This window comes from Equus quagga, chromosome 5 (genome assembly GCF_021613505.1).
Source record: "Equus quagga isolate Etosha38 chromosome 5, UCLA_HA_Equagga_1.0, whole genome shotgun sequence".
In the NCBI taxonomy this organism is placed as follows: Eukaryota; Metazoa; Chordata; class Mammalia; order Perissodactyla; family Equidae; genus Equus; species Equus quagga.
This window is the reverse complement of record NC_060271.1, coordinates 13,107,718-13,122,503: the sequence shown is the minus strand read 5'-3', so window position 1 is coordinate 13,122,503 and position 14,786 is coordinate 13,107,718. Positions and strand designations below refer to the sequence as shown.

Genomic DNA, 14,786 nt, shown 5'->3' with positions numbered 1-14,786 from the left:
TTTTAAGGTAAGCTACATTTCCAGGCCTGTCTCCTCCAGCTCTCACCTTCATCTCTCATCTCAGTTCCTTGAACTCCTCCTCTATGCCACTTCCTCCTACAGTCTAGCAGAGAGCCTGTCAGCAACTCAGGAGCAAGTTCTGGTTTGGGCCTTCCTCACAGTATTCAATTCATGAGAGAGGCTCAGGACATGCTCAGTGAACAAATCCTGCTCTCTCCAGAGAAAGGATGAACCCAAACAACTTGTAAATAAACACAAAGCAGCAACAAGCTCTCCCCAAATAGTTGCATTCAAATAGCCCTACACTACTCTGGCTTAGGAGGACCTCACTCCACCCCACTCCCTCCAGAGGCAGCAGAGAATAGGGATCCTTGGCTCACAGGGACATTTCTGGGGCCAGCAAGGCCCTATCTGACCCACACCAGCCCTCCCTCCTCCTCACCAGCCTTGGCATCCAGTTTCCTAGGCATTGCCAAGTAACATTCTGCTTACTCCACATCAGATACCAATTGGTCCCTTACTCTGGTCTTGACGTGATCACACTATTCTTTTGCCCTGAGCTGATTTCATCACATCCTCTCCTACCCTGGATCCTAGGTAGACATGCACCATCTCTGGCTTCCAAGCAGGACTGTCCTTGTGCTTGTCCTGGCTTTGGCCCTCCCATCAGTCCTACTGGCTCAGCATCCCCCAGCTCCCTGACTTTGATTATCTGTGAGAAGATAGGCCTAAGCCATCTTGCCTGTTACACAGCTGTAGCCCAGGCTATAGGGCACCAGCCTATGAGGCAGTGGCGGCTCAGATCTGTCACTTATTTTGTGCCCCTCCTTCTATTTCACAAACAGCTCATGCTCCTGTCTCCAAGGCCCAGTCTAAAGTCCTATCTACTATTTACTTTATAGCCCTCACAAGCAATCCTGTTAAATTCAGTGTGGGAGCAGCAAGTAAGGAACAGAACATGGCCACAGCACACCGCCCTTGTCAGAGTGGTTTAGTTTCTGCCCCATCTTCACATTCATGAAGACCTGCTGTTCACTCACTGCAAACCACCTATCCAGGAGTAAGTGACTTCACAGCAGCTTCTCTGAGCAGCTGAGAAATAGCTAAGGCAGGGATGAGCAAGGCTTCAAAACATGGGGTAAGGCGGCCTTGCCGAGTCTGCCTCTGGTCTGGAGTGTGACCAGTGCCCCTCTTAAAGCTTCTCCACAGCCAACAGCTGGGCACTGGAGCCAAAGACAAAGATGGGCTACTGCAAACCAAAAGAGCTAATGTGTGGGGTGAAAAGGAAAATGGGGAGGAGCCCTGACCAGCATTAGCCCCTATGGGGTTTTCCAAAAAGCTCCTGAGCCTGCCCTTAATGCAGTCTAGGCCAGTGAGGCTTGGCTAGAATACTGGCTGTTTTTACTTCCTTATCTCCTGCTCATTCTTCACTGGCTTCTGCTGGAAGTATTCTCACTGAGGATCCCAGTGAGTTCCATGGCATTAAGCTCAACACACAAAATTAGTTCTTATGTTACTTGATCTTTCTGCTGTTGACATACCTTATTACTTCCTTCAGCATTTTTACACATGATTCAGGAATAGTGCTAGATGTGCAGAGAATAAGCAGTCATGGTCCTGGAGCTAACGGACTAGCTATTAGAGGTTAGTTAGAGGCTATTCTTGTTCCTTTTTGATTCTTCTCTTCTGGCTTCTAAGACACTACAGTTCTGGATTTCCTTCTCTACCTTTGGCTATGCTGCAGCCAAAGGCTCTTCTTCGCATCCATCAGGGTGATGCTCTAAGGGTTCTATCTCGGGCCTACAGCTCTTGTGCTCTATTGTGGAGGCTACTCCACATTTCTTCTCTAATTACCACCTCTGTGCTGATGACTCCCAAATGTGTATCCTCAGCCCTGACCTTTATCCTCAAGCTTCAGATTTGCACATCCCATCTATTTCTGGACATCTCCTCCTGGATTACTCAGATTGAACTCCATACAAGCACACCTGGACTCATTTTTTCCCTCAAAAAGCTAAAACTCTAGCTTTATTTTTAGGTCAGCTGGTACTGCCACTTTTCCACCCAGTCTGCTAAACTAGAAACCTGGGATTCCCCCTACTTTTTTTTTTTTTTTTTGAGGAAGATTAGCCCTGAGCTAACTGCTGCCAATCCTCCTCTTTTTGCTGAGGAAGACTGGCCCTGAGCTAACATCCATGCCTATCTTCTTCTGCTTTATATATGGGACGCCTACCACAGCATGGCTTTTGCCAAGCGGTGCCATGTCCACACCTGGGATCCAAACCGGTGAACCCGAGGCCACTGAGAAGCAGAACATGCAAACTTAACCACTGTGCCACCAGGCCCACCCCACCCTATATTTTTTAAATCTTACTCCAACTAATTTTAGCTTCTAACTGTTTTTCAAATTGGTTCTTCCCTCTTCACCCTCACTACTATTGCCCTAGTTCAGGTGCTCATCATTCCTCCCCTAAATATTGCAATAGTCTTCTAACTGGTCTCTGTGGCTTGGTCCAGGCTTGATCAACATAATCCACCTTCCTCATTCCTGCCAGTACAATCTTCATAAAATGTAAATCCAACTGTGTTCCTGCCCTATTTAAAAGCCAGCAATGACATATTGTATGATTCCACTTATATGAAACATCCAGAATAAGCAAATCCATAGAAACTGAAAACAGATTAGTAGTTGCCAAGGGAGAGGGGAATAGGCTATGGGATTTTCTTTTTGGAGTGATGAAAAGTTCTGAAATTAGATAGTGGTGATGGTTGAATGTACTAAAAATCACTGAAATGTATACTTTGAAAGGGTGAATTTTATTTTAAGTAACTATATCCCCAAAAAAGCTGTTACTTTAAAAAGAAAAGCTGACAATGGTTCTTCATTTCCTATCTATAAGATAAAGCCCAAGTTAGATAGTAGGATATGATCAGACTCCTCTTTTCAATGCTTATCCCCTACCACTCCAGCCTCACAGTCTGCACATCATACTGTTTGTGCCTCTATGCCTTTGTGTATGCAATTCCCTTTTTCTGGTCAGTCTGGACTATTACGCCTCCAACACAGGCACAATACTTACTAAGTAGAATTCAATTTTCAAGATTCAGCTCAGGTATCATCTCTTCCGAGAAGCCTTCTCCATAACCTCAGGTTGAGTTAAATATCCATTTTCAAAGCATTCTATGCATTCTCCTCTAACTTTAGCATGTGCCATATTATAATAAAAGTATCTGTTTCTATAGCCCCTCCTATAACTATAGACTATAAGCTTTAGGAAAGCAGGAATGTCTCAAGAGGCCAGTGGCCTAGAGAATACTTCCTAGCACGCTGGGTAAGATAAAGATTGCCTACTTCTGTCTGTGTGGTACCCTGGGAATTATAAAACATTTTTCACAAACACAATCGCAATGGTTCTTCAAAACAACATTGTCAGGTGGGCATATCTGAGATTTTTACATTTAAGATGAGAAAAGTGAAGCTTACAACTATAAGTGATATAAAGACCCAGGTCTCCAGATTCTAAAGGGTTCCCATCTAATGCTTTTGGCCTTTCCAGAGGAACAGGCTGAAAAGCTTTCCACTGGCAACAGCAAGGCCATGGCAGGAACAATGTAGTCTTAAGAAAGCAGCAGGGGCCAGGGCCCATGGAGAAGGCAGCGCTGTTTGTGCAGGCAATACAATAAGACCCCTTCATTTGGGACACTAGCCCCTACCTCCAATGTTGGTTCATCTGAGGGCATCTAGTGTAATGTTTGCATTTCTCACCCAATTTGGACATGGCCGCAGAACAGACTATGTGGCTACAGAGTACAAAATATGAAGCTCAGACCACTGTGGGGTTCTGAAGAAGCCAGACCAATTTTCAGGCTGTGTGAGATGCAAAGTCTATTACATAGAGGGTGAAGAATGCTTTATTCAAAAGTATTCTTGCATAGAGTAAGCAGCAGACATAAGAGAAGCCCAGTCAGACTTCCCTGAGGCGAGAGGTGACCTTTTCAGGTTCAAAAAGGAGCCCAGGCACTGCTGCTGCCTGGCTCCCATTCCTCTTTGTCCTCACCCCGATTATAATACATCATCCTGCAGCAGAGAGACTTACATGTTTGCCTCTTCACAGGCAGGGAATGACCCCATTCATCTCTGTGTCTCTAACCTAGCACAGACACACACAAAGAGCTGAGCAAAAGTTTGTTATATGAAAGTCTGGACGGATGACTGAAGCAACAGGGCTGCTTTCAAAAGCAAGCATCAAAGGCTTACACTGATCATACAGTGGAATCTCCATAGTGTGGACTGAGCTGACGAGAATCAAAGGGGGGTGCCATGAATGCATTTCTGGAAGCCAATACAAATCCTTCAGAACTGGGCCAGAGGCAGACGCTTGAGAGCAGTTCCTGAGGTCTCCTAGAACAGCTGCACAGTCAGTACTTGCATTGAATAAAACCACCTGAGCAGAGAAGTGCCAAGTCCTGTTATTAGTGTTAACTCTAAACTAAAGCTCTTTCTGCAGCAACAAAAAAATGGCCTTCAATGTGCCATCACCTCTTTTCCCTCAACCTCAACAAATTCACTCCATAAACCTAGTTAGGATCCATGAGGAAAGTACTGATTCTACATCTCAAGAAAGATTAAGAGGTTCTTTTCGCAGCACAGGGAGGTCAGAGGCTGAATTGCCCTCCTAAATGCCAGAGACTGCTATAGTCCAAGTCTCTTGAAGATTGTCTGGTTTACTGTAATGTGTTCCATCCCTTGCCCTCCATCCCACCATGTGACCCCCATATCTTTACCACAGCTCTTGTGTAATAATCTGTTCACATATGTGTCTCCCCAACTAGACTAAGAGCCTATGGATGGTACAGATTGAGTTACAGTAATTTCTGTGTCCCCAATACTATACCCTCTAATAGCACAGTATAAATGGTTCCCAAAAGCTGTTGATGGTTCTCGTTATAAAAGACAACCACAGGGTGCCCTCACAGACACGCTCTACATCCATCCAGCATTCAGCTTTGTTCCTAATTCATGCTCTCTTCAGTCTCTGAAAGTTGGCATTTTCTGTTCCTCATTGTGTGGTACAGCCTAAGACTATATAGCTGGATAGGCTTTTGACTCTGGTAGAATCACCACGGTGGCTTCTTTACAGTCAATGAAAAAAACACAAACAAAAACCCAACAACCAAGAATAGAGGTACAATTCATAATTCATATTCCTAGGGGTAACCAAAGAAGACCAGGGATGCTTGCCTCATCCCAGGAAGTAATGGTATTAAGCAGAAAGAAACCACTCTCTGAGCTGCCCCTGAGAGCCAAGCCTCATGTACAGTTGTACTAGTTACTCCTAGAGCTACTGGTAAAAGCCTGTGTGTGGTTATTGCCATTTCTTGATGGAGCTCACGAACTGAATATTTTTAAAGCCACGCTACCTCCCACTTCCTTCCAAGTAAACTGTCAGCATCACCACTGCACATATCTGTATCAGGGTGTTTCTTAGAAGTAATTACAAAATTAGATTGAACAGCTCTGACAGACTTCTCACTCTTGAAAGCAGTATTGTAGAAACCACTGCCGTGTGAGTCCTACAAAGGCAGTACTGCTTTCAGGAGGCATCTGATCGGAAACTAGGGGTCCTCTTGGCCTCTACCACAGGCTCAGGATCTTTTGGAAAAAGGCATCTGCTTCTCTCTGCTCTGGTTTGCCCACCTGGAACATGTTCCTACTACTTTAAATCCCTCTTATTAGCTCCGAAGCCCAGACTGATTGTTCCTATGACGTGAAGGCAGAATCTCTTCTACAGGCTGGGAACACTGAAGTCCCCAAGGTCACTGAAGTCTTTTGGAGAGGTGGGACAAAACTGGGTCTGGGACTCAACATCTCAGTTCTTGAGCAGATGCCTCTGTGCTATCAAGTGCATCCTCTAGGTGCCATGAATAAAAAGGTGATTAAGAGGAGCATTTGAGAAACCTGGATGCTGGTGGGAGACACAGCACAACAGAACAATCAAATAATATCAAGTGTACACTACGAAAATATAAGTAAACCATATTTTATTGTCCTTAAAGAAATCAAACTCAGACCCAAGGCTGGAAATGAGATAATTTGGAAACCTCAAAGCCCTACTCCGTCCCTTTAGCTTTATTTCTCCCTCGGGGCTTCTCATTCTTATGGTCACTGTCACCAGTACACAGGTCTCCTGGGTGGTGCTGCTTTGGCCTAGGTGTGGACATACAACCCTCTCCCTAATCCCTGCAACACAGTTACAACAAAGCTGAAACATTCAGACAAAACTTTACCAAAAGCTCAGAGATGATAAAAGGGCAATGAACACAGACAATCTCTCAAATTGAATTCTAAAATCCACTTGTTTTTTTTCAACTTGAGATTCCCTACAGTGCACTTTTCAGCCTATCTCCAGGTTGCAGAGTCCTTTGTTCTCACCACCTGGAAGTATCCTCAATACCTCCTTAAAGTTCAGACCCAAGAAAGCAGAGCCCAGAGACACAGGGTTCTTTCTCTTAAGTTCCTGGTTGCTCATCTTGAACCAACCAACACTGGGAATATCCACTCCCTATTGGGAAAACCAAAGGATGATGATCTTACCCTATCGGTTCCAACAAGGCAAGTAATTTTTATAATGCAACATGACAAGCCCCAACAGAACCACCCTTGGACACTAGCACAATAGGACAAAGTGTTCTGGGGGCACAGAAGGGAAGATGATGAACTCGTTGCAAGAGCTCTCCTCCAGAAAGCCTAGCTACCCTAGCCTAGTGATCTTTCATTTCTCTGAAAACGTATAGTCTATAGCTGAACACTCAACTATAAAATGCCATGGACTGTTCTTTAGTTTGTTTTCCCAACAAGACTCTAAGTACCTCTAGGTCAGAAACTGTCCTTTATTAACATTCTTTCATCGATGGTGCCAGACACAGGAGACACTGATGTAGGTGTGGAGGAAATAACTGTGTGACTGATAGATAACTTCTCATGATCTCCCCTCCACCTTGGAAGAAATGGTGTTCTCTGAGTAGGAAGAAAAGATTTGATTTTGGCTGAATGCCTGAGGTAAGAGTAGGCTATCAACTGAAGGCAGTGTCCACCCATTTGCCTGGAACAAGTGCAGTTTTCTTAGTCTTGACTTTCTAAAACATTCAAGGGGAGGAGAAAAGGCTGATGAAAGGATAAGATACCACCTTCCAGGTCCCAGCTGTCCAAGTGTCCAGTCCTTGCAGGTACCAATGAAGATAAAGGATTCCTCATAACTAGGCCTCAGCTGGTCACCAGATTCCACTGCCAGCTAAACTTCACTAACAATGCAGCTAACTGCAAATGGCCCTGCCACACCCAAAGGCCCTACAATCACTTCCCCAAAGCTATTTTCTATGGCGTAGTTTATAAACCAATGGCCAGGGTCCCTCAGGGACAGCACTGATGTTTGGAACACCAGAAACATTCTAATGTGAGGTAGCCAGGGACTCACTGCTCTAGGCCTTACTGGCTCTGAGAGCACAGCCTGCTTTTGTTCCCTTTGCAAACTTCTTACAACAGGTTCCCTACCCCTCATCCATGACAGAAGGCGTATGGGAATATGTGCATGCATGTGTGTGTGTGTGCATATGTATGTTCTGAGGGTGAGGAATGAAATGACAGCTATTCTTGGGCAGGTACAAAACTCCTGTATACCTCCCTAGAAGACTTTAGATCAGGTCCTGGACAGAAGTCATATTAGATGATTTATAGTTCCCACATAAATGATCAAACAGTGCTATTTACATAAGCCTTGTCATGGTAGTGTCCTGGGTCACTTGGCCCTGAGGTGCCTGCCATGTAGCATGGCCAATGTTCTCTAAAAGCAACTCTTTCCTAACCTGGTCACACAGCAATTTGGACAGCAAGAGAATACTACAGAGACCAGCTGACGCCAAAGAGGAACTGGCAGGATGGCAGAAACTCAATCACACAGACAGAAGATGGGTCAGTACATTATGGCCCTCAAAACCTGCACTGAAGTGACTAAAAATCACTGAACTCATGTTCTTAGTTAAGAGCTACTTCCTGGAGGCCATGAGAGAGAACACTGAGAGAGAGGCTACCATATTGCCTTGACTCCTATATTGCCTTGTGTCACTCCTATAAGGCAAGAATCTCTTAACCCTCTTCATGCCATCTGCTCTTGCAACACACATTCAAGAGAGAGAAATCAAGCGTAAAGGTTCTCAGGACATATGTGTTGCCTGGCTCAATACTGAAAGGTACCTGCTGTGAGCCAAGATTGGCTTTCTAAGGACTAGCTATACAGAGTAATAAGTTGTATCCTCTGTGATTAAATGTTAAATCTATAAGAGATCTCCATCATTTCAAACCTCATTAATGATTGGTTTCTTAACACAGCTTTCTTGGGAATGGAGGATGGTGTCTCGAAGAGTTGTGCGAGTAAAGCCTTCATACCTTAGACGTGAGGTCCCGATGGAAAATGCCTTTGAAGTGAAGGTAGCGGAGACCCACTGCTATATCATAGGCCAGTTTCACCCTCACAGTCCAGGGCAAATGCAGGTTACTGTCTAGCAACTGTTCCAGGTTTCCAGAGTTGATATACTGCAAAACAGAAGGAAAACCCAGCTACCATTTGTCAGGAACGTTAGGACTGGTGGTAAAACCACTAAAGAGTAAACACCTAGAAGATAGAGACTGTTTATTTTTTTAAACTTACTGAGGGTTTATTCTGCATCCAGGCACTATGGTAGGTACTGCACACAAAGATACCTTCCTTTGAGGAGATCACAATCTCTTAAGGGATACAGACAAATAACATCATGTGGTAAGTGCTAAAATACAGCGTTGTACAGGTACGACAGCACTATGCAGCGCAGAGGACAAAGTTACTAACTCAACCTGGGCATGTCAGAGAAAGCTGCACAGAGGAAATAAGGAGTTTAAAAGATGACCTAGGGGAGCAGGAAAGAAACACAGTCTACACAGAGGGCACAATGTATGTAAAGTTATAGGTTAAGTGCCTGGTGCATTCAGGAAACTAACTTACTCAATATGGCCAGAGTGCATGAATAGGAGAGGTAGGTGAGGCTGCTATGCTTTGCTAAGATATGTGGACTTTATCCTGTCTATACGGAACAAAATAAGTCTTTTAAGCAGAAGAGCAACATGTTCTATTTGCTTTTTACAGAAAAGATTATCTTAGCAATGGTATAATAGATGGATTTGAGTGGAGAATATGGAGAAGGGAAAATAGGTTAGGAGATTATTGCAATAATCCTGGTGAAAGAAGGGTGCCTAAGTTACAGCAATAGTGGAGGCATTGAAATAGAGCAAGATTCAAGATGTGTTTAGATGGCAGAGTCAGAAAAACCTGATGACTGCCTGGATGGGGGGATGAGAGCAGTGAAAAGCTCTAGGCTGATCCCAGGCTATTGGCCCCTGGATGCCATTATTAAATATCCAAAATATAGGGAGAGAAGCAGATTTTTAGAAGAAGCAGCAATGTTAAAAGATAGTGAGTTCAGCTACAATATGTTGAGTTTAAAGGCTTGTGGGACAGCAAAGGTGTGAGATGTTCTATAGAAAGTCGGTTTAAAGTTTAGGAACAAAGTCTAGGCTAAAGACTAACATTTAGAGGTAATAACGTTGAGCTGAAGAAGTCACTGATGCCAAGGAGTATATGAAATTGTCCAGGGGATAACATGTAAGGTGGGAAATTAACAGAATCCCAAGGAATGGTAACATTTAAAGGAGCAGGGAGAAGAAGAACCAAGCAAGAATGTCATCATAGAAGCCAAAGAAGGAGAACATTCCAAAGAGGAAATGACCAAAAGTATCAAATGCTACAGATCAAGAAAGACGAGCATGAAAAGTGTCCCCTGAATTGCAAGTAGGAAGTCACCGGCAACCATGGCCAGAGCAGTTTCAGTAAAGTGGTTAAGACCAAAGTGAACTGAGGGGTGAGTAGGAGATAAGGCTATGGAAAAACTATGTGAGGATGTACTCTTGCAAGAAATTTGTCTGTGTATCATTCCTACATACCCATGAAGGGCTGCTTTGCTTTTTTTTTTTTTTTTTTTTGAAGAGAAAATAAACATATTTATACAGAGATGATGATGTTAATAATAATGACAACAGCTAATAATTATTTATATAGTGCTTACTTTGTGCCAAGCACTATTTTAAAAACTTTACATTAATTATTTCATTTAATCTACACATAACCCTATGAGGTAAGTATACTATTATTCTCATTCCACAAAAGACATTTAGAGGTTAAGCAGCTTGCTCAAGGTTACCCAATTATTAAGCAACAGAACCAGGGTTCAAACCCAGGCAGTCTGGCTCCAGTGTCCATGCTCTTTATCACTACATTATATTGGAGAGTTAGAGGCCACAGCATCTGAGTCAGAGAGCCTCATGCAGAAGAGGAACTCAAAAATTTTGCCAATTAGGTTGATGAATTTATTCAAACTTTACATGATGTATTATCTCCCTCTTCCTTCCAAGGGAGAAAAAGGGGCAAATTTATCTAAGCCTAAAATTAAGCTCTTAATACCTATTTTTGGAGGGATATTGAATTTACAAAAGACTAGGGAACCTAATGGGATAGGAGGCAGGAGATCTGAATTTTAGTCCAAATCTGCCTTTAAATAGCCATTTAACTTTGGACAAATCAACTAATAAGGCTATCCTTCAGTTTTCCCACCAAGGTATGATAACCCTTGATCCATATAACTCACAATGTTATTCTGAGCCTCTAATACAAATATATAAAAGTGCTGAGAATATAAAACTGCTTAGAAAAATTTAAGTGTCATATACTCTGAGATTTTCTGATGTAGTACCATAAACACCAAAAAGAACCAGCTGGGGGCAGCATGATGCAGCACTTCAGATCGCTGGATGAAGCAGAGCAGGTTTGGCAAGGCAGAGAGAATGGCTAAAAATATACCTAACTTCTCAAAAGGGAAACCTGTCGATCTGCTTCATCCTGCTTGATAATCCATCTTTGGTAATCTCAAAATGAGGCATAATGACGGCATTAGCACAGTGCCTTCGTCTCCTCACTCTAGTTGGATCTGTCTACGGTTCACATTGAGGTTCCCATTTGCTAAAAATGAAACTGAACTTGCAAGGTTGGAAGCTACATGGGGGCAATGAAGCTGGCATCTAATCATGCAGACCAATTTCTTGAACTCTAAGAGCAAAAAAGTCTGAAGAGGGGGAAGTTACTTCTTTGGCATGGTGACAGTGTGACACGGAAGGCCTGACTTAGGTTTCCCAATTGAGGGCCAGGCAGAAAAGACTATGACGAAAAAGGCTGTATGTGCACTCTCCGTGGGCCAGGCTAAGCCAGGACTCTTGACTCTGGTTCAGAGAAACACATGTTTACTCTGTTCAGCCATGTCTCTGAAGTCCTAAGAAATCCACAGACCAAGCTAGAGGGTGGAGAGCAGAGGAGAAAGGTGAGACAAGGAGAGGAATCACACTGGCTAGTAGGCTCTGGCTTTTCCAGGCAAGACAGAAAAAGCACAAACCAAGACGAGAGAGGGAAACCAAATGGAGTTTATTGTTACAACCCACGTCTCTTGCCTGCCTCTGGTGAATTCTTTGGTGGGTTGATAAGCTTCTGGGCCCTCAGAAACCACAACTTCTCAGTGTCTTAAGAGCTTTGCACGAATGAGGAAAGGAAGTTTGAGGTCTGCCAACAAGGAAGATTTGTAAGTCGCTACAAGCTCTGTGTGCCCATTAGTTAGGACACTCACTTCCCCATAAGCAACTTCTGGAGCAGACTTAGCTGGTGTGTCCTTTGACTAAATCCCTCTGTGGGGAGCAGAAGCAAGAGCAACTGCACAAGCACATTCAGCTTTCCGGGCTGGGGATAACAGCTGCTTTGCTTTCGTTTTCTTCCACACCACTCCCTCGGGCAGCCCTACAAAACAACCTAAGGCATTGACAATGCATTTAAATAACCTACTAGAGAGAGAAATTTTTACGTTTCACTGTCGTTCTTTTAAACTTTCCAGTTCAGAAAACCATAATATCAGCCAATCAAAGGAGTTATAGGTACTTCAACACCTCTCAGTGACAGTGACCTCAACTTTACCTATACTGAAACCTGCCTCTCCTCCTCATGGTCTAATAAAATACGATAACAGAGTTTCTGCCATTTCATTTGTGTTTGATACTTGATTTCGTTACAGACCCCTTTCCTAGAAGGCACTCAATAAATGTGTGTTGGTGACTAAACAATATTATGTAAGCAAGAAATCAAATGCCAATACCCTAAAAAAAATCATGAAGGGACAGGTAAGTGGACACTCAGTTCTCCACTCAGGAATATCAACTCAGGTTATTTCTACAAATGTTTATTGAGCACTCCTCCCCTTCTTGCCACCTCCATATGAGAATAAGGACCTGTCCATTTACATCAGCATTAAATCCCCCAGTGATTAGAAGAGTGTCTGGCAGATAGAAAATGTGGGCATATAAAGATGAATAACACTCAGTTTATACCTTAAAGAAGTCCAGGGAAAGACACACAGGTAAGTAAATGATACCAATAACCCTTTAGCAGAGGTAAATACTTGGGTTATGAAAGTAGAAACTGACTCTGCCTGTGGAGTTTGGAAAGTTTCAGAGAGGAAGTAACATCTGAACTGGATCCTAAAAGAATCGCTTCTCGGCCTTTTGGCTAAGATCAAGTGAATTGGATCCTAAAAGATAGGAGTTGTCTAGGCTGAGAGTATGGTTCTTTGCATATATCCTCTACAGGCTCTGATGGTACTGGCTCAGGCACTGACAGACACATAAACATGCTGCCAGTGAATATTCTGGAGCAGTACTAGGCAATATTTACCTCTCCCTGAGGTGACACTAACTACACCCAAGACTCCTATTCCCAATTCTTTTTTTTTTTTAATGAGGAAGATTGGCCCTGAGCTAACAGCTGTTGTCAATCTTCCTCTTTTTTTTTTTGCTTGAGGAATATTGTTGCTGAGCTAACATCTGCGCCAATCTTCCTCTATTTTATGTGGGATGCCACCACACTATGGCTTGCCGAGTGGTGCAAGGTCTGTGCCCAGGATCTGAACCTGTGAACCCTGGGCCGCCAAAGCGGAGCACGCGCACCTAACCACTATGCAACCGGGCCGGCCCCTCTTCCCAATTCTTGCTGATTCTAGTCAGCTGCAGTAGCCTCACCCAATCATAACCAGTCAGAAGAATAAAACAAAATGGTTGCTTTTTTTTTACTTTGAATTATCAATGTACTGATATCTGCAACTAAACAAGCTTATCTCTGAATAGTGGTTCAAAGGCATATCCAGAGATGCTCTGAAGAAAATATCAGCTATAAGAATTATTATTCTTTTTTGAAATATCTACCCATCTACCCAACAGGGCACTTACCCAAGGCAGATAAATGTGCTGCCATCCAACTAACAGATCGTTTGCTGCCACCTGATTAGCAGGGTTGTCCTGAGGAAATCTATCCATCTCTCCAACCATCCACCTACATAAACACTGAAAACCTACTATGTGATAACACAAAGATAAGTGGGCCCAGTCTCTGCTCTTAACTCACAGTCTAGTCTAGTCTAGTTCACAGGCTAGTACTGATGACATATAATCAAATAACAACTTTTTTTCACACAGAACAATAACGTGATCAGACATGCTACATAGAAATATCATTCTAACAGTAATGTGAAAACTGTATGGAAAAGTCAGGAATTGAGGCTAGGAGAACAGTTGGGAGTCTTCTGGAATCATCCAGGTGGGAAGTAACAAAGGCCTGAATAAGACAATGGTAGCAAGAATGGAAAGGAGGTTAATATCTGGAGACATCTCAGAGGTAGAACCTATAGGATTTGGTGTTTAATCAAGGCAGGGAGTCTTTAAAAGAGATAAGATATACAAAGAATGTCCAGCACAGTGCTTAGCTCATAGTATACAACTCATTGTCCCCAATGTCAATGTCTTATCATCATCATCCCTCCCCTGGGTTACTCCATTAGCTTTCTAACTAGTCTTCTTGTCCCCTTCTTACATGCCAACACAAAGCCACTCCCCTATTAAAATTATCCAGTGATGCCCTATTACTCTTGGGATAAACCCCACAATCCTTAGTACGGCATACAAAGCCTTTCACTCCTGCTTATAAAGGTCTGACCCATGGTTACGTGCACATTTGTACACAATGCTGGTCCCTTTACCTGGAATACCCTTCCCCCACCTAGGCATGGCTAATCATTCATTGTTGAGGAGTCAGTTCCATTTTATGGAAGCCCATATGTAGGGCTGAGAGTGAGAAAGACATTCTATGCAAGAGGAACACAAAGATAAAGTGCAGAGATCAGTAGTTATTCCTTTTATTTCCTGCATAAAGTATAAATAGAAGAGAAGGGATAAAGCTAAAAAATTAAGATGGGCAGTACAGTATAGTGATGAAGTCCACATACCGGATAGTTAGACTGCCTAGGATTAAATCTCACCTCTGACTAGCTGTGTGACCCTAGGTTGGTCACTCAATTTCTTTAACACTCATCTATAAAATGGAAATAATAATAGTACCTAACCCACAGAATTATGAAGATCCAATCAGTTGATGTGTAAAATGCTTAGAACAATGTCAAAGAAAGTTCTCAAGGGCCCGGCCCCGTGGCCAAGTGGTTAAAGTTCTGCGTGCTCCACTTCGGCAGCTTGGGTTTGTGGTTCAGATCCCAGAAACAGACCAGCCATGCTGTGGAGCTGTCCCACATACAAAAAAATAGAGGAGGACTGGCAGCAGATG

The 14,786-nt window shown here is 43.2% G+C and overlaps 1 protein-coding gene across 2 annotated transcripts in view; it reads right to left on the bottom strand.

Annotated features, from left to right (window-relative positions):
• TESK2 (testis associated actin remodelling kinase 2) overlaps window positions 1–14,786 on the bottom strand; it is a 129,585-nt gene that overhangs the window by 4,787 nt on the left and 110,012 nt on the right. Inside the window, exon 5 of one of the 2 annotated variants that reach the window (XM_046661604.1) lies at window positions 8,444–8,590. The exons of the other annotated variant lie outside the window; for it this stretch is intronic. Within the exon in view, the coding sequence (XP_046517560.1) occupies window positions 8,444–8,590 (147 nt within the window). The remainder of the gene's footprint in view (window positions 1–8,443; window positions 8,591–14,786) is intronic. 2 annotated transcript variants of the gene reach the window in all.